Raw genomic sequence first — 21,148 nt, forward strand, 5'->3', positions numbered from 1 at the left:
TAGGGCACCGATAGCATTTATATGTAAAGATTCTTATATTATATTTGTGCAGCTTAATATACAAGCTCAATCTCAGAAATCTGTTTGACTTGTGAGAAATGTGACTCAGAAGAAGTACATAACACATTTTGTGCATAATCTGGTCTAAAAAAGTGTGTTGCCTTTTGCAAATATTTGACTGAAAGGAACATCGACTCATGCAAGTTTACCTTAATCCTGCCTTTTTTCATCCCATCAAGGTGCCGATGACAACAATCTGAATTCCATCTTTTATGAGCACCTGACACGATCCCTGCAGGAGAGTCTATGTGGTGATCTGGTGCTGGGTCGATGGGGTAACGTGATGGCTGGGGATTGCTTCATCCTAGCATCGGACTACCTCAATGCTCTGGTACACATCGTAGAGATGGGAAACGGCTTCCTCACATTCCAGCTACGGGGACTTGAATTCAGAGGTGAGCAAGCCTTCATGACAAATATGTTTGTATGTTAAGAGCAACTTTACTAATGAATGGGGACCCTATTTAGGAATTAAATCACGCCAATGGAAATCTGGTGTGTATCACTTATCACAAGAGAGGATCACCAGTCATTTGTAAAGTCGCTTGTAACTTAAGAACAACTTTACAAAACACAAAGAAGGGGGTGTTTCATAAAGATTTAAGTGTAACAAAGTAGGTGGGAAAGAGGAACCATCTATATAACCAGAACCTCAAGCCATCCTCATAATCCAATGATCCAATCCATATCTTAATTGTTCGAAATAGAAATCAGAAATAGAAATCCACTGAAAATTCATTTTGCCCAATTGATCTTAGGCCTGGCAGCCACTCAGCCGCGCCAAATCCATGTTGCTCTATCTTTCAGTCGTTAAACGCCAAACAGGGTAGCAGCAACTCCTATCTTTTTATGTATTTTGGTTTGATGTTGACGGGGTTTGAACCCTGACCTCTCGGTTGTGAGGTGGACGCTCTACCAATTGAGCCAACACACCGGTATTATAATGGAGTCCACTCTGGTGCAACCAAACTGATCACAAACAATAATTGGAACAGTAGGCAGTAATAAGGCTAATGGATCATAGAACATAAAAAAAAAATTGCAATGAGTTTGAAATAACAGGAAATCATGGTAAAATTAATATTCAAATAGTTCACTCTGAATAATCTATGTTTATCGTCAGGTACCTACTGTCAACAGAGGGAGGTTGAAGCTATTACAGAAGGAGTGGATGAAGATGATGGTAAGTACTCATACCTTGGGATCAATTTTTTTTTTGTCTCGCCCACCAGAGGTGAAGGCGAGACTTAGGGATCCAAATGTCGTTCGTCGTCCGTCCATCACAAACCTGTAATGACACATAACTCCACAACTGTAAGTCGCTTTTCAACCAAACTTGGATGGTAGATGGACTTGGGGGACTTGCAGTTGGAGGTCACATGGTAAGGTCAGAGGTCATTTTCAGGTCAACATTAAAAGTTTACGTGCAAGGCTCTTATGACAAGTGTTATTCCATCCCAGTCATTTCACAATGAAGTTTCGATATAATCCTCTTGCATGCCCTCACAAATCATGATATTTCTGGTTATTTCATAAGGGGGCGAGACACAAAATTGCTTTTGCCTTGTTATTTTTTTTCATTTTCAACATTTATTGTCACATATTTGCACTTGTTGGAAATTGTTGTAACTTATTTAAGGCAAACATTGAGGTATCTGTGCAATATATGCCACAAGAATTAACATCAAACTCATTCTAGTTTCATTACTTACCAATACCATTTCAATTATTGGTTTTCAGCATTATTATTGTTATTGTTTTTTATTATTATCATCATCATCATCATCATTATTTGTTATAATCATAATCATATTTTCATTATTGATGTGGTGTATCAAGAAAAGCAAGATAACCTGATATATTCTTGTGTTATTTGTTGTAGGATGTTGTTGCTGTGAGCCTGGTCATCTACCCAGGATGTTGTCTGCTAATGCTGCCTTTGGTCAGCGATGGTTAGCTTGGCAGGTGACCGCTAGCAAGTATGTTCTCTTAGGTTACAGCATCTCTGATAACTGTGCTTCCTCCATGCTTCAAGTCTTTGATCTCCGCAACATCCTCATCACATATTATGTCAAGGTCAGTACAGAGTGAAGAAAAAATAATATTTTCGCCCTGTTTCATGAAAACTTGTTATAATAACAAATGCACAATTTTTGTAGCAAGTGTATTGGTTAGCCAATCACTTTGAATGATTTCAATGTTATTGCAAATTTGGAATTATAACAGGATTTATAAAATGGGCCCCCTTATACCCTTTTTACACAGGATTTTCTTAACCCCGGACTATTGCTAACCCCGTACTATCCTTAACCACGTACTATTTTATTCATGAGTCCACTCTTCAACAGTGGACTCATGAATAAATTAGAGTATCTAACCATGGTAACAGGCGTCAATTTGACGCACTGAGACAAAAGCGCGCATCAGAATTGGAATTTTTTATACACACGCCAGATACGCGCTAAATTAAGCGTAATTTATATAGGAAATCTGCATAAACCATGGACGCAACCATGGGTTTTCAAAACTTCCTTTTTGAATTCGGGCGATTAAGAGTGTGCTTTAGAAGTTGAAAGAAAAATAGCCAAAATGCATTTTGGCTTGTTCCATTAGCAAAAACATGTAAGGTATGATTATAATGATCGGAGGGGACGGAGTAATTTGAGTTCTTGCAATTTTTTTTTCAGCATGTCATATGCAATTCCGGCAAGTTACTAATAATGATTAAAAGCATACATTGATACTTGACAAGTTGACTTTAAATTTTTATCAGACAAGGCTTTCTGTATGTATCCAATCACTTTGAAATGGCAATGTTAGGGTTGGGTACAGCATTTATTCATATAATATTATTACTTTTCAAACCCTTGAGACAATTACTCCTCTTATCAAGAAATTAAATTTGAAAACTGGAATATCAAGAACTTATTGAATAGACCATAAAGATTCATATCTCTTTGTAAATGTTGAGTTTATCAAGAAATCAGGAGCTTTATATTTTTGTAATTAATGTAAAGGCCAGTATTGATAGATATCATGGTACAGTAATAGAGACATGTTTTAGTTATTTGTGTTGTGATGTAATCAGTCAGAGATTTCAGTCATTGATATGAAGCGATCTTGCGTAGGCTTGTCCTGAGAGGAATGTTAATAAGGTTCATGCTCTAAGTGAATGGAATGAATATAAAATTGTCCTAAAATTTCTGGAGAAATGTCAGGGTTGGAATCATAATCAATTAGCATTTTTAAGCTTTATGGTTGGCAAGGAGTATACTGAATAATAGAGACACAGTTGGATATAGGACAGAGTAGTTTATGTTCACATGCATCAACATTAATATAGAGATATCACAGAGCTAATAGCATGTAGAAAGAGAACGTTCTATAATGTCAGTAAGTTTTTTTCTCATTAAGCAATTTTCTGACTTTGGTAAAAAAAAAAAGAGAGTTATTTTTATTAATCTATAACTATTAGAGGGTATTTTGGATGCCCTCCCACTTCATTTTTTTTTTACCAAAAAGAATTTCTCAGAAAAAGATGGTTTGTATAAAAGGAGAGTGGGTGCTGTAATTATGGGGATGGACTAATTAAGTTTAATTTTTTTGTTATGGGAACTTCATAAACAAGTACAGGATGGCAATATTTAATGAATTACCACATTGATGAATCAGGATATACAGAGACAATGCATGTTATTTGAATGTGATTGTAGTTTAGCAAGTTGATTTTTATGTCAGTTTATCTGATGACAGGTTGTGGATAGTTCTTAGGTTTGCTTTGCGATTTGGAAGGCATTTCATTTTCAGGAGACTATGGAATATATTTTTACAAATCATTCATATTTTTTTTTAGCCTGCAGAAATGCATTTCACAAAAAGAATGAATGTATGTACATTTCAAAGGTAGTAAAACATTTAAAAGGAATTTAGGAGAGAAAAAAAGAGATATAAAAAAAAAAAAAAAAAAACGAGAAGGAATAAACTTTGATAAACAAAGAAATTTATAGCTTTAATCCTAAATAGACTGGGCTATTTTGATGCCTTAGAAGACTGGGGGGGGGGGCTGATTCAGCCCCCCCCCCTATGATCTCGGCCGTCGATTGCGCGATCTTGGCACACGCGTTACCCATGGGATTATCTACAAAACTATAACATCAAATTCTGTAGTAAACCTCATGTCTCATTAATTATGCTAATTTATGCGTAAAATCATAAGTTTGCTCTAATTAATAAAATAATGCCCCTGAAATGCTAATTTTTGTTTCACATACTCTAGATAGCTATTTGATCAAATTTATTTTTAAAAAATGTCATCTCATTTATATTCTTATGTATTCTATTGTTTTCTAAGTTTCTTATGTATTTCTGTGTTTTTCGACGTTTTTTTTTAGTGTTTTTTCAATGGAAATTGTCAGGGACTTTATTTTGACCATGAAAAAGATAAAATTATTCGATTTTAAGCAGTAAAAGGAAAAATAATGATACATTTATGACTTTTGGCTAAGAACACTATTTGCATTGGATTTGTACACAAATTCACGTTTTTGAGTAATTTGGGGTCTGCATGCTCTTACAAAATGTTGCGTAATTTTGGAACCGCATACCTTGGGGTCACAATTTTGGTCTCAAAAGTTGCACAAGACTTGAAAGTAAAAAGTCAGCGAGCGACGCAGTAAAAAAATTTCGCACGGCAGATTTATTGTGAAAAATGTCGAGGGGGGGGGGCTGAATCAGCCCCCCCCGTCTCTTTAGGGTTAAGAGTGAAGTGAATCTGACGGAAAAGATTTTCATTATTGTTTATCATGTGACCTGAGCATGACCTCAAGAAAAGAAACCAAGTTCACCGTAATATTGTCTTCTAGATCTAGTGTAAATGAATGTTTTGAGTCTCACCTCATCTGGTGAAGCAGAACATTTCCCCTGCAAAGTATTACCTCCCTTCCTGAGGGGATCCCCCTCTTTCCTGTTGGGGATTCCCCAGGGAGTAGAGGGTGAAGTGTATGTTTGATCACATGATCAGTGTGGGTGAGAACATGCTCTTCCTGCTCTTGTCATACAAGATTAACTGTCAAGGTGTCAAGATACACATGGGTGCTGTGCGTGTGCAATGCTTGTGTGATTTACATTGTTTTGTTATGTTCAAAAACACTTTACTAAGCTGTGTACTTCATTCTGCTTCTCTAGAATGAAACCTGACATTTCTCCAGACATTTTAGGACAATTTTATATTTATTCCAATCACTGAGAACATGAATCTAATTAACATTCCTCTCAGGACAAACCTACGCAAGATCGCTTAATATCAATGACTGAAATCTCTGACTGATTACATCACAACACAAATAACTAAAACATGTCTCTAATAACGTACCAAGATATCTATCAATACTGGCCTTCACATTAATTATGAAAATATAATGCTCCATTTCTTGACAAACTCAACATTTACAAAGAGATATGAATCTGTAAGGTCAATTGAATAGTTCTTTATTTCCCAGTTAATTTTATTTATGGATAAGGGTAATCTATTATTCATCATCAACAATTATTTATTCTATTTTCCTAAGCAGGAAGATATTCATATTGCATGTACTTTGGTTAGTATTGTAGCCTCTTGTCTATCATTGATGGGCTGTTAGAACCTAGTAATTCAAAATTTAAGAAATGTTGAGGAAAGTTGAGAATAAGATATTTATAGAAGTTACGACATAAGTGGCATTATTCTTTTGCTGAGAAAGAGTTTCCTAGAGGAGTTCATAATGATCATAATATTCAGTTGATGACTCCGTATTCAGACAATATGAAGTCCCCATCATTGCAATATTCTTATATGTCACTGTTTTTTAACTGTCCTATGTATTCTTTAATTTTGAGGGATGAGGTTTTTAATGGCCTATTGGTGATATTAATTATCAGCTTAGAATCTCTTCATTAAACATTGAACAAGAATCAAAACTCCTTTACAGACTGTGTGTACACCTATAAGTGGAATGATGTGGCCATTTAATGCCACAGGAAATACATAAGAGATTTGATTTATTGTGGTTTCTTTCTGCTCCCTAGTTTATGGAAGCCCAATCCTCCTATGAGAATCACTCTCAGTATCCATATATCCTGAAGATAATTCAACCCTACTTCAGCTCTTATTAATCACATTTAGGTTGTTTTATCCTGTAATTACACGGTTTGTGAGAGTGCTTGGTCCAGAGAGATCTGTCATAATTTTACACTGTCATAATGGCCCCCAAGATAGTTATCATGCAAAATGAGGGTAAAATGAATCTGCAGATGGACAAGAAAATTAGTTCTGATTTATGTTCTTTTAGTGTGCTGTTATTACCCCAATCTATTAAATATATTAAATGAATAGATTACGCTTGTTGATTTCTTTGAAGTTTTTTTCAGTCTTTCCTTGATAAACTCAGTTTAATTTAATTTAGAAAGTTTTCTCTAATGTCTTTTGGAAGATTCTGTCTTATAAATTGGATGTTGATAGCAAATGCAAAATTTACACAATAGAATTCCTATCTTTCAAATCTCCTGATATCGGGAGCTTTTTAATGCATAGCTTAATTTTGTAATGAATTTATGAATTCTGACCCTTGTCTATGTTTTTTTTTTCATATTCAAGTAAACACAATGAATACATGTATATTTATTTATTTAATAGCCTTTGAGATTGGTGTGTGATTTTACTATGGTGGTAATATTACACTCCATGTAATAAATTCTATAACACTTGCCTACTCTCACCCCCTGTCAAATCAAATGATGTGAAAATTGACTATTTTCTTGGTCTCCCTGAACCCTGTTTCAAGGTGGTGGAGACTTGAGTCTCCTCTACTAAGTCCCTGTTGATAACATTAGAATGTTGTCTTGTTGATAATATATGTATTGAAAAAGAAAACTTCAGAATATCATTTGCTTTTTTCTGAAATCAATATTTTTTCTCCTCCCTTTACAGAGTATCATTTACTATGTTGTCCGGTGCCCAAAGCTGAATCAGTGGCTTGAGAGTGAATCTCTGTCTGCTGCCCTCGAGGGCACCACAGTACCCAAGTACGTGGACTGTGACCCGACCTTCAACCCCAAGATCGATGACGACTACGACCAGGTCAAGAAGGGGGTTACACGTGATAGTTTCTGTGACTGCTATCTGGAGTGGATTCAGCACTGTGCAAGCAGACGACAAGAGGTAGGCTGGGAGATCTATTATTGGTTCGATATGTATTCTTGAAAGCTAGAGACCAAGGGTCACATTAAACTTGGAAGATTTTCCATTTTGGTGTAGAATAAATCTTGTCCTCTAGACATGCCTACTCCCATGCAATAGATGGAGACCCTTGCTTTAGGGACTCCTTGTGAGTGTTTAATAAATTTTGTCAGCACTGACTAAATTGTCAATTCCACCACTCGCCATAGTAATAGAGACGAGTGCTTTTCAGCGAATCAAACCCAAGGATCGTACTGAAACTGTAAGAGCCAACAATTTAGTCATTTCTGACAACTCGTGGAACACCTGCTCACGATCCAATTTAAAAAAACAGTCCAAAGGTTAGCGATTGATTGTAAAATTGATCTGTATGCTTGGTTGCACATAATAGACATTGTAAATCAAACAAAAAATTAACCGCATGATCAAATGCTTAATTTTGTATTATGCTGCCCTTTTTCTCACACCAAAATGTTAATGACAGCCTATTCCAATATTAAGGGACGATTCTCTCCCGACAATCTAGCATATGGCTGTTCTTTCAACTTGGCATCTCTGATATCCATGTCATGTGATGGTATAACCATGTGACTCCCAGCCCCTTTCATCAATGAAAGATTGTGATAGTTATCTGGGATTCTGCCTTTGAGGATGTACCTATTCTAACAGAAATGAGATACTCATTTCTCTGATAAGAGTATTACTCATTGGGGTCCTGTTGTTGTCACTACCTTGAATTTAAGAATGAAAGAGAAAAAAAACATCAATTTTGTGATTTTTTTCTGGGTAATTTCATGAAATATTTACGCCCAACTCCCTAAATGTGGGGCCTTCCTAAAATACTTTGTCTCCATTTTCTAGTTCTTATATGAAAATTTGTACTGCTCTCAGACTCACGGTTAGAGCAGTGAAGTTAAGGAGGTTAAGTAAGAAAGGAGCAAAAGGGGGGTCAGATGTATAGAGAGGTTGTTTTATGAAGAAGCTCTTTTAAGATCTTCATGAATCATATTCACTCTGTATTTTTATATAACCTTAGGCTTACTGCTTGTTAAAGTTCTTTTGTTATTTTGAATCAGGCCATGTTACATTAAATGCAGTATGATTTTATGATTTAACAAATTTGGAAGTGTAGAGGAAATAATCTACACATTATTGATTGTGTTTATGTTTCCATTATTCTTCTGCTGGTTATTATGTTCAACTTGCACACGTTCTCTTTCCTAGCCCCTTGAGAGTGGTAAAGATTCTCAGTTAGTCACCCTATGCTTCGGACTGTGTGTGCTAGGAAGGAGAGCTTTAGGTACAGCATCACACCACCTCTCGACAAGGTAAAACACTATCATCTTAGAAATTGAATATTTCTCATCATCCGATTATGTTTTTATCATTGCATGGTTTTCCTTACATGAATGAATGTTCACGCTGTTTTCAAGATCTCCAGTATTGGTATGACGAAATGAAAAGCACAATGTAGTAGTATTCAATACATTTAATGATACATGACCACATGAAGTGAAGAATACAATCATTGCCTAACATCTAGGTGGCTTACACTTCACCATTATTTTGGTCCTAAAATGGACTGTTGAAATGCAAGATAGATCAAAAGATAAGAATGAGAAGTATCTTATGTGAAGAACTGTGAATTAGATTAGAATTGAGGGCATGGAGCAGAATAGATGAGTTGACACCATGCATTTGCAAAGTCATGGCAGTGTTGAGGAGGTGAGCTAGAAAGCTCATCGCTAAATGAGTAGATATCACAAAAGATATTTTTCTCCCTCAGCTTTCTCTTTCTTACCTATCATTTTCATCTCTATCACTCCACCATCCAACGTTCCTTTTCTGGATTAACCGCATGGTAAACCATAAATCTCCTTTACGCTATGTATACCACCATGCAAGCCTCTAAAGATCATACCGTAGTAACTTGCTGTTGCATTTAGATTACAATTAGTGTTTATAGATTGCTTTCATATTTGAATCTTATTTTTTGTCTCGCCCGAAGGAAGTTCACCAGAGACCTAGTAATCACTTTTCCTGTTGGTCTGTTAGATATGTAACCATTCACATGTAATTGATTCTTTTTCAGTATCCTGGAGTCTTTCCTGTATGGTCTACACGCATTGTTCAAGGGCGATTTCCGTATCACATCTCCCAGGGATGAATGGGTCTTCCAAGATGTTGAGATGCTCAGAAGGTGTGTTGCTCCTGGTGTTAGGATGTCTCTCAAACTTCATCAGGTAATTTATCTTAGTTAAGACCCTAAATGTGATTTCATTGTCTTGTTTTAGCAAGTATAGTGGAAAAGTTTGATTCATTTTCCCTTTGTTTCTTTACCATGCACATCTCTCTTTGTTTTTCAATATACCTTATGTTCCTCCTATACCCCCACCCCGCCTCTACTGGGTGTTACGATGTCACCAAAGCTTCATCAAGTATAATTTTTCTCACCTTATGATCAGAATCTTATTTCATTAAAAGATTTTAGGAGATGCGTATAACTCATATCCCCTCATTTCTTTACTATTCACATCTCTTCTCCTGTTTTATTTCTTTTTCCCTCTCTCTTTCTCTTGCTGTATTTCTCTTTCATTTTTTTCTCTTTCTGTAAGTTAGATTTTGTTTTGAGAGGATGGATAGGTTAGGAAGGTACCATTATAAAATTATTTTTTCGAAAGTATCTATTTTAATATTTGATTTAAAATATACAATATCTGGTAATAACTTGTATATAAAGATATAATATATCAACGTATATCAGCAGAGTAAGTATACCATACTCAGCAAATAAATTTGCTAGCTCAGAGAGCATTGCTTTATCATTATTGTCTTTTTCTTTATATGCAGAACGATTTTCAAAGTTGGGGAAGGGGGCAGGCTAAACATGCTAATAATCAAACTTCACACCAAATAGGGTGAGGGGTGAAGCCTTGACAGCTGCCCACTTTCATTCCACAGCCCCTGGTATTCCATTATTATCATCATGGTTGTTGGAGTCGTCGTTATTTTGTGAATGATATGATGCAATCTCAAGTCCTGAACAGAACTTAGAGAAAGCTGAAAGCGCACTTGACTTATCATTATTATCCTGTTTTATATTGATATTCCATTATTATTATCATTATTCCTGTTTTAGGATCACTTCACATCCCCTGAGGAGTATGATGATCATCAAGCCCTATATGATGCTATTTCAAGCCATGAAGAGAACTTAGTGATAGCTCATGAAGGGGATCCAGCATGGAGGAATGCAGTCTTATCCAACACCCCTTCACTTCTAGCACTCAGGTCAGTCACAAGAGAGGTTTTTATATCCTATGGAAATTAAATTCTATAAAGTGATTATTGAATATTTTTATTTTATTTCTTCTACATTTATGGGCTGGATGGCCCTCTTAAGCCACAGGCTGTTCTTCCAAGGGGGCCAGTGAATAGCATCATGTGACCAAACATATTCTTGCTATGATGTTGAAACAAAACATCCATTGCTATGATGATATCAATGATGGAATGGAGCAATATTCCATCTTTGATGTCACAGATAATGCAATCTTTTGGATGCGCCAGTCAACAAGTTATCTCTTGTGGGAAAGTCCTGGCTCAGACATTAATCAGATTCTGCTGAGCATGGTGGCTAAACAAAGGTAGGTCAGTCAGTGGAATTGTTAGCTCAGCAACCAGGATCTGCAAGCGTAGTGCATGATCTAGGTTTGGTCCATCATTAAGAATGATTTTGCATCTGCAAAGTACCTTTATCCATTAGGGTATTGGTAGCTTGTAGAAAGGTGATATGAAAAATAATGTCAAATCGCATTTCTTGTCAATATTTTCAAATCTATGCCACTGGTATGGATATTAAGATTTTACAAATATCAGAGAAGTGAATTTCTGTATTGTGTACCCCAAAAATTAATTTCAGAGGCCCTTACAAGGATATTGCTCTTAGAAAACACTTAAACACTACTCGAAAATAACCTGTCATTCCCAACTTAAGCTTCTAATTGGTTGAATATCAACTTGGGTTTGACTTGTGAAGTTGCATTTGATCGCAGCTGTCTGTGGATTGGGCCATATAAGTCATGACAAAACGTGTTTGAAACAAGAGTTTGAGCACTACTGTTAAGTTTTCTTTACTCTCAAGTGCTGTCAAGTTCATCGTGTTGAGGCCATGGTGACTTACCTTAACCACTCCTCAAGGTCAAGACATTCTTGATGACAAACATACACTTGACACCTTGATGACCTTGATACTCGATGTTTGTTGACAGCAGTTGCTGTGTGTTTGTAGAAAGTATTAATGATGAAAACATCCTGTTATTAATGTTGCAGTATGACTTAGAGGGATGGGTGGGAGCGAGTGGAAGTGTAAGGTGTGAGAAGTTGTCTTTATCGAGGATTGACAGTTCCCTTTGGCATGAGGCTGTGAAGGTGTTTGTAGGTAGTTATGTTGGTTTATGATAACGAATGTGAGTACTTGCTGTCTATGAGACGTTGCGATTGATCCAATCAATCACAACTATGGATGGCCAGTAATGTCAACATCTAAAATGCTAATCTGTTCAAAGTATGTTCACGAATGTTTCATATAATAAGACACAAAAGAAATAGTGAGTGGATGATGTCATCAGGTCCTCATTTGCATACTGACCAGGATGTTTTGCTAAATTAAGCGAAAATTTTAAATGTCATAACTTTTTTATTTTACAGCCGATTTTGATGAAATTATCAGTGTTAAGCTTGTTGGATTTTTCTATTATGCAAATCAACTTTTTGTTTGGGGTGGACTTGTCCTTTAAGCACTTCTGAGTTTCTTTGGTGTGACCAAGGCACTGTAACATGAAGTATATGATCAGTTGTATTATGACATATCAAGCTGTGAGTAAATATTAAACTGTGTATGAAAAGCTACCATTGATGTTAGATCATTATTATTTTTTATTTTGAGGGACCCTTAGTTAATTTATGAAGATAATAGACTATAAACGAAATGAATTATAATATTTTGAAAATACAATCATTACATTGTTAATATAAGCCTAATCATATATCTCTTTTAGGCAACACAACCCAATTACAAAACCACAATCACTTCTACAAAGCACTTTTCTACAAGTAGACTTGGACTCTTTATCTTATGAACTTTCAGAGTGCAAGCTCATAACAATATTGATTTAATATCCAGATGAAATGACCCATTAACCTTATTTCTTAAACTTCAAGAGGAAGCACACTGTTAACTGACTCAGACTCAATAGCAGAGGAAAGGGGTACCTGTTTGTTCAAAAACACAGATTACATCAAAATGAAATAATCATCATCTTTACAGTGGATTGATGCCAACAATAATGATGTTGTATCAACACTCCGTGTGCATCAGTCAGATAGATTTCATGTAGCCCCCAAGTTAGTACATTGCCATTTGGTCCAGTTTCCTGATTGCTGAGCACCACTTTGACTAGAGACCTATCCAGTCTGCTATCAATACAGTTTAATTTTCATTTGGTCCAACTACCATGTGCTCTAGTATCCACCTGTGCTGTTTGGTTTCATTTGTCATTACCAATTGTGCAATTGTCTCTGTTTTCACCACTCTTTCACGTTTTCCCCATACATCTATTGAACATTACATCTTTTACTGGATGTTCCTATCAGATAGACTAGGGTATTAGACCAAGTGGAGAATTAGATGAAATGGAAACGTAACAATGAAGATGAAATAAAATTGTTATTGGGAAAGTGAGGACTAGGCCGAAAGAAATGTAAATGAACTGAGAGACAAAATGGGAATGCACCATGTGAGATGAAACTACATGTAACTGAACATACTTGGACAGTAGCGGATTTTTATCAAGTGGCAATTAACATGTTCCAGAAGTATTTAACAGTCTTGAACACAGTAAGGTCAAATCATTCAGAGATGAAGAAAGAAATTGCTTGTCATCCTGAAAATATCCATTTCCAACAATGCCATTAGAAATCCTGTAGAATCATCCACAGCATATGATTCATTTCAGTCAATCTTGGCAGTAACCTAACACCGTCCTGAGACCAACCTACTTGGATCACCTTGGTATTGACACTTTTAGGTCATGATCCAGGAGTTTTTATCAAGGGTCCTAGGATGATAGGAGGACAAACATGGTGATCAGCTATTTTAATCTGCGATGTTGCTCTTTCATGTTAGCATCTTTCCTTCCTGTTAGAGGAAAGGCGTATCATATCCAGACACTAACATCCTCACCTGAATGTTAACAAGGGAATCTACTCCCAATACATCCTTCATGATTGACATGGTCTTAGCCTATCCTAATCAATCATCAATTTTCTTGGGCAGGGATGTTTTTAAAATTTAAATTGATGCATTCTACCAAATTGTCAAGCTGTAGGGTCCCCTTGCTTGAAAATCTCTTCCTTTTGTAGTTACAATTATTATTAACTTTTACATTATAGTACATGTGATTTCACGTACCTATGGTCTCTTGCTTTTAATTGGCTTTTGAGCCCTTTAAACTTGGTAATGACAGTTGATTGGGAATAGTTAGTTTTCATCTTTAATTGGATTAGTATGGGATGAGCTATTATATATCCTGATATATGATATTTTATATATGCAAGGTAATTTGTTAAAATGTGGAGCATTGTGGTCTGGAAATTAATCCGCAATGTGCTGCACTCAACCAAGGTGAAGTAAATGTGTACCAACAGGAAGTAATTCCTCAAAAAGCTGTGAGCATTGAAATAGGTAGTCCAGCTTAGCTGGGGTAATATAGGAGTGTCTTGAGCACCCAACATGGTGGATATGTTAGCAATATACCTGTATTATTACTATGGGCAGTGATCATGGTAATTCTGTTACACATGTTTCTCCCCCTTTTCTTTTTTAATGGCCAAAAAGGGTTTTTGCTGTAAATGTGAAAATTATGTTTACATACCAAGTGGTATGTTAGCATTCAGGGATGGTTTTAGAAGTACAGTTTCATTATTAAAAACAAAGGAATGAAAATCTTAAACCTAAAATATTAATGACAAATATGAATGTGTCATCAGAAGTAAGTTTATTTTTATTCTGTATTCATACCCGTTTCCCTCACATCCATTGACATACCATGAAATTCTCTATCCCCTTCAAGCATGAAATCCCTCTTGGAACAAACAGAGATATTCATATGTCAGACCTTTGAAATGTACTTCCTGCATCCTTTATCATTCTACTCCTCTTGTTTCTATTGTTGTACTACCCTGGGAGGGGTTGACCACATTAATTAGAACATACACATCCGTACGGTAAGCCAACCGTTCTCAAACGGACGGTGACAGACAAGATCTGTGGGTACGCCCAAGGCATGCCCCTAGATCTGGGCATTCCTGATGATCCTGAATGTGCTTCACAGAGCTAATAGGTCATGATTCAATCTTAATTGTAACTATAGTAAGGAGGGATCAATTATCAGAAGGTTTGTACAGACCTGGGGCCCGTCTTACAAAGAATTGCAATTGATCCGATCAATCGCAACTATGGAAAGGCAGCAACGTCAACCTCTAAAATACTTGTTTGTTCAAAATATTTTCTAGAATTAATACATATTTTCATACATTCACTGTTTTCTTGACAGTTCAGTATGCTTCTCTCTGTTTTCAGAGGATATTTAGCAGATTTCCTAAAGCAAAAGTTATGACATTGATGGATTACCATATACTTGAGATCGATCGGATCAATTGTAACTCTTTGTAAGACGGGGCCAAGGTGCCTTTTAAATGAATTTATGTTGACTCATTCACATGTACATTTAAAATATTGGATTGGATTTATGTTCATTTTGACTACAAGTAGATGGTCTACTTCTCAGAAAACGTAATACCACATGCACTAAACCCATCAGGGGCCCCGTTTCATAATGAGTTACAACTGTTGTAACTTTGCCTTTTAAATGGCAACTACCATGGTAACCTTGATGTCGATTGGCTGCTAAGCCTTGTTGCCATGGTAGTTGCCATAATGGCAAAGTTACAACAGTTGTAGCTCTTTAAAAACTGGCCCCTGGTCTACTTCCAATGTGGTCTAACAACACCTGGTTTGATTTCATTGGTAAAATGCCCATTTTGTGTGATCATTCTTTTTTACTCCGCCAAATGAAACTTTTGTTCATAGACAGTCCATCTAAACCATACAGACTATTAGACAAATATGAGATAAAATGGGTTAGAAAGCCTAACTTGGAATAAGACAGAACTTGAAAAAATGGGCTAAGTGGCAGTTAGACCAATTAGTTAGTAGACCAACTGGTTGTAGAAGAAGTAGAATGGGACCATGGGTGATGAGACCAGATAGAAATGAAACTAAATGTTGAGTATAGACCAATTAGTAATTTACCTTTAATTTATATGTTAGTTGCTTTGACAGTGCACAGGATGATGCCTAATTTACTTTACATTCCTATAAACATCTCTTATTATTATTCACTCTGTGTCACATTGCTATTTGCATCACATTTTGGTGAAGACTGCTACACAAAAATTCTTTGTGAACCAGATTTTTTTTTTTTGCATATGCATGTTGGACTGTGCAGAACTTCATTGAGAGCTTATTCCCTATGATTAAAATTGCGAATCAAATTCGTTAAGAAAAATTATTCCCTGTATATATGAAAAATATTTACAAATGTTATATGTTCAATTGTCATTTTGCCAACTTTGAGCAGTACATTAGGTGGTGCTGCACCATCCCGAGTTGCTCAATCTCGAGATTTTAGCCCGATCGGCCCTCTTCGCGATTTATCTCGAGATTCAAGAAACCCCGTCTCCACCATCGCAAGAAGAGCGATTCCTGCTCGAGCGAGGCATCGATGCATTATGGTCTGACGCCGTGAATAAATAATCCTGAGTGCGTCTGCACCTACGAATTAGCGCGATAATTCGTAAAATAGCGCGCTATTTTGCAAATTATCCCAAGTTGACTTTGGATTGCAATCTCGAGATTAATCCTACGAACTAGCGCAATAATTGCGTCTCCATTGCAAATAATCTCGAGATTGTTCAGATCGGGATAATTTGCCGTATCAGAAATAGCGTGCTAATTTGAAAACTCGGGATGGTGCAGACGGCCCTTCTGTGACAACCCTTATTTTAGCAAACCTGAGCCTGAAGGGAGTTGCTGACCACATTAATTACCACATTTATTTCCTGATGTGACATCGATGAAGGAACATCCCTTAATGCATTATGACAGATGAAATCTATTAGACCCACCCAAGGGATGATCTAAGTTTAAATAGTCTGACATTCCAGACTCAATCTAGATTCTTTTTTATTTATTTTGTTTTTGATGAGATTCTTTTTGTTCATCACACTTTCATTCTATGAAAGCCTAAGGGAAATCATAGTGAGATAAAGAGTCTTTTTTTAGCTCAAACATCAAAGCAAGTTTTTTTTTTAACTGATGTGATTTGGTAAAAGAGAGAAATATAGCTAATGCACCAAGATTAGGAATGGTTCTGATTTATATGATTTCCTTTATATAAAAATTTTCATGTTATAAATTTCAAAATCTATTTATTTCTCTTTGTCACTCTTATCTGACAAGTTCTGAGTCCAGAAAGATTTTCCATATGATGATTTTTTTTCTGCATGATGCCAGATGGAATTGAATTACTATTTCATCATCTGAAAAAAAGTCAGTTATCCTAGAAATAAGGAATGCCCTGACCTTATTCAAACATTAGACTAATAATTGAACAGGAGATCTATCCATTCATATGTATCAATCAGTTTTAAGTCACTGCCCTGTCAGTTGTGTATATTAGTAGGAAGGGGTTGATTTAGGGTGGGGCTAGGGGTGGAATAAAGTTTTGAAACCATACATTGATCATCACCCTCTCTGATTTTTTTTTTTTATAGTTTTTATTTGATTTTTTATTTCACATACATGTAAGCATGACCGTATAAAGTCTATTTAAGTACACATTTACTGAAGAATTCAGTACACTTTTAAAGTTATTTTCACGATGGGACTAGTAGTTCACGATTAGTGTATTTTAAAGCGTGTCATAGTACCTTCAGGGTACTGAATAATCAGTAAATTTCTGTTATTTGAGGCAGATGTATTATACAGATAATTCAATGTCATATCAACAGATGCATATTTTCAATTCAATTTAATATGTCTAGTAAACTTCTTTATATCTGTTATTAATATATGAACATGCATCAAGCTCACCCAGTTCACTAAACAGAGATACTGGAATAGATCTACAGGGAATAGCATAATTCATTTTTGTGCTATTTCTGTATATCATATTCATTATATTCTTTCTATTAGCTTTGTCCTTAAGCTTGTCATCCTGAAAATAGAGATGAAAGGGAAATTGTATTAAGGGAATTAAATTATTCCATCTAAAGTTTAGCAATTATCTAAACATTCCTCCTCTGGTTCATACCCAGTCTTCTTGTAATGACTAATGAACAGGTTTAGGTGAAGCATAATTCATGATTCATTATGAGAGACAGTGCTTTGGTTCACCTAAGTGTCAACAAGAGAATCAAAGTCAATTAAGTAATGTCTAGGTGCTTTGACGAAGAGAGGTGGAGTGATGCAAAGAGGAGGTAACTAAAAGTAACTGAAACCCGTGTCTTGGGTGTAATTGAAAAGTCAAAGGAGTTGTGAGGGAGTAGAAAATGAAGCCTATCTTATATGTTTCCATAAAATTGAATCACATTGCAGTTTATCTGTAACATGATGCAAATTGACATTTTCATTATGTGAAGGAGTAATTAAGTTGTTGGAATTTGCTTTTCCCCCAAATATAGAGCTGTCATTTTCCTGTCTTTGTGTTTTGATTATGGAATGAAATTGAACAAATTTTCAATACCATTCTTCTAAGAATCTTTGTGGCACAAATGTTTTTATGCTCAGGATATCTGTCAATGAAAAGGAATATTTGATAACAAAGGGGGAAAGGAACATGACAGTGTGATTTTCTATATGTGTACAAACAAATGAAAGATAAACAAACTGACACAAAACAAATAAAGCTTATTTATTCACTTACCATATATATCAACAGAATGCTTGAAATTTGCACTCTCCAATTAAGCATTATTCATTCTTCTCTTTTTGTTATCTAAACCATTCAAGCTCTTTTATTTTTGAACCCACAAGTGTGCATGCTTTAACTATTCTTGGTACAATATTGCTGATTTGCTATAAGCAGTATCTGCAAAATCAGACCTGTTAGCATTAACTCAGTGGCTATGTTCCATAATAAGAACTGGTTGAATAGATCTAAAAAGAGATCAAATTTGGTAAGGTGTGGGACATGGATCTGAACATATCTTTGATCTGCAGAAGCCCCCCTCTCTGTCGAAGGAAAAGCCTTGATGTGGGTTATCAATGGAAATCTTGAACTCAAGTTAAGAGTTTATTGAGTCTGGTCATTTAAACTGGGTCAGATTAGGGGTGATAATCCAACTATTACCTGGATAGCTAAGTGGAGACCTGAAGAAAAGCCTTGATAGAGTGGGTTAGATCCAGCCCTGAAGCAGTCTGGATATGAGATGTGGGTTAGTGAAACAGCCTTAGGCTGTTCAGGGAAAGGGAAGGTACAGGCCGCTTCATGCTGAACGGCTTCTCGCCTTAATGACAGCTCTTGATACGCAGGAGCTCTGCAGCCATTTGTAAGAGCAAGTAATATTTGAGAAAAGAAAAAGGTTCAAGCAGGAATGTGATGGTCACTCTGAAATAGCATAAGTTTCAATTCTGAATGATTTTAATCATTGAAATGATATCACAACTTATTTTTTAAGACACTGCAGAATGAAATTAATCTGTACTTGGTGGATTTGTTCCATGACATTTGTTCCTGTGACAATCGTTCTGTGGTAAATTCCACACACTAATGGAATGACTGACTTCAACCCTGGATTTAACCCTACACTGCACCTACATTAACCCTGAACCTAATATGAAACCCTGTAGCAACCCCAATCCTAACCTAGTCTGCAGGCACAGACCCTGATTGAAACTTTGATCAACAAGTGTGTCTCCACCCAAAGACTATCACATACAAAATTTGCTGTTTCAATTCAGGGTCTGAGAGAGAGGGCCTTCAGTACACAAGGCATAAGTAGGATGCAATTCAGACCCTAACTCGAATGAAGGGTTTTCACAGCCAGCTAATCGTAACCCTAGATCTTAAGATGAAATAAAGCCCTGAGCAGTACTTGCAGGAGCAAATGTGTCGTTGATGGATGAGGCACTACGTGTAAAAGTTTTGTCAAAAGTTAACTAAGGTGACAAAATCCCTAACCTGAACTACACCTTATTTTTTACAGGTTCTATTCAAGCTACTTATCTTTACTTTTTGAATACTTGTCTGAATCTTAGCAATCCTTTGATTTAAGTCTAATTCTCAATACCCAGTTTACATTTTCATTGAGGAGGGGGACGTCTGATCAAACACATATCCTTTAAATGCCCAAGAGAAGTAAAATGTTATTTTTTTCTAGAGTTTACAAATGGAAAGTTCAATAACATCAATGTTTCTTTAGATTTTTTCCCCTCTTTCAGTAGGACAGGATAGCCCTCTTTCAGGAACCTGTGGCTGGCAACGTAAAACAGGTGATCAGGGTGTCGGGTTTCATCTCCGTCTGTGACATAGTTCTTCCTGTACTTGGGTTTCCCAGGAAGGTTCTCCAAATGCTCCTGAAATTCATGGAATGATTGTTGGCACGCCCGGAGTAGAGGGGATTCACTGCATCCTGGGCAAATGTTCCGATGAATTGAATGAAGGGGTTTTAGGAGTCTCATGGTTGTGATTAAAAGTGTCTAGACTAATGTTAACAATGGGTGTGATATGAGAGTTAGGGTGGTATGTTCATATCAGAATAATTCTTATCTGATGGAAGAACTTGTCGGGTCCTGGAGAATAGTTCAAAGGGTGGCTCAGGTAATATTGGATTTTGACTGAGGGAATCCATTCAGCCCTCTTCTTATGGAAAATGGTCAATGGTGGTGATTTTTTTTACCTGATTGCTATGAAAGCATGAATGCATGCAAGCAAGCAACCAGAGGACCTATGGCATAAGGTTCTCTCTGAGGGACCTGGTAATGAGGATTAATGATTTATCAAAGAGCACTAGCACACCAAGTGAGAATCTAACCCAGGGGTGGTATTCTGAGATCCATTTTATCTCAGATAAAATAAAATATTTTATCTCCGTTAAAATCAGTGAGATAAAATACCCTTAAAATCTATCCGAATTGGTATTCTGAGAACCATTTTATCTTCATTTTATCTCTGTAAGACACACCTATTTTTTAATCAATATCCAATTAGAAACGCGCTTTTATAGCTCTCTCATATCACTCAACCAATTAAATTCCATTCCGCCAGGAGGTGTGGCAAAGGGGTGAGATTGCGTTAATTTATTGACTTCAAATACGCTTGCACTATACGCTTACGCATCTTTACCGAGATTTCTTTTTAACCAAAAGGACAATACTCTCATCTTTTTTCGAAGTCTTTATCGCATCTTTTCAAGCATCATTTCAAAGACAATATTAGTCAAGAAAAGTTTTATGAAATACTCTCTAATTTTTCAGGAACAACGTTAAGGTGTTTTTCTCAATAAATATACAATTTTTCTTCATTTTCATGTCACCATTTGGGGTTAATTCACCTAGAAATATTGGTGAAATAAACGTCGCAGAGATAAAATAGCCTCTACCCTCTTTTAAGTTTATTTTATTTTTTCTTCAAAGTAACATGGGCGCAAGCACATCATCTGCGTTGGCCAACGGCCATATACGCGATGGGTATGTGTACGCAGGCATTGTTCTGTTGCGTATCATCTGTAGATACGCAAGATAAAATTTAT

The 21,148-nt window shown here is 36.1% G+C and overlaps 1 protein-coding gene across 1 annotated transcript in view; it reads left to right on the forward strand.

Moving 5' to 3' along the window:
* The window catches only part of LOC121418544 (pecanex-like protein 1), a 104,023-nt gene that overhangs the window by 39,607 nt on the left and 43,268 nt on the right, over positions 1 to 21,148 (forward strand). The window contains exons 27-33 of the mRNA XM_041612465.1: positions 240 to 455; positions 1,184 to 1,243; positions 1,943 to 2,136; positions 7,025 to 7,255; positions 8,498 to 8,601; positions 9,366 to 9,516; positions 10,413 to 10,564. Of these exons, the coding sequence (XP_041468399.1) occupies positions 240 to 455; positions 1,184 to 1,243; positions 1,943 to 2,136; positions 7,025 to 7,255; positions 8,498 to 8,601; positions 9,366 to 9,516; positions 10,413 to 10,564 (1,108 nt within the window). The remainder of the gene's footprint in view (positions 1 to 239; positions 456 to 1,183; positions 1,244 to 1,942; positions 2,137 to 7,024; positions 7,256 to 8,497; positions 8,602 to 9,365; positions 9,517 to 10,412; positions 10,565 to 21,148) is intronic.

Source organism: Lytechinus variegatus, chromosome 7 (genome assembly GCF_018143015.1).
Source record: "Lytechinus variegatus isolate NC3 chromosome 7, Lvar_3.0, whole genome shotgun sequence".
Lineage (NCBI taxonomy): Eukaryota > Metazoa > Echinodermata > Echinoidea > Temnopleuroida > Toxopneustidae > Lytechinus > Lytechinus variegatus.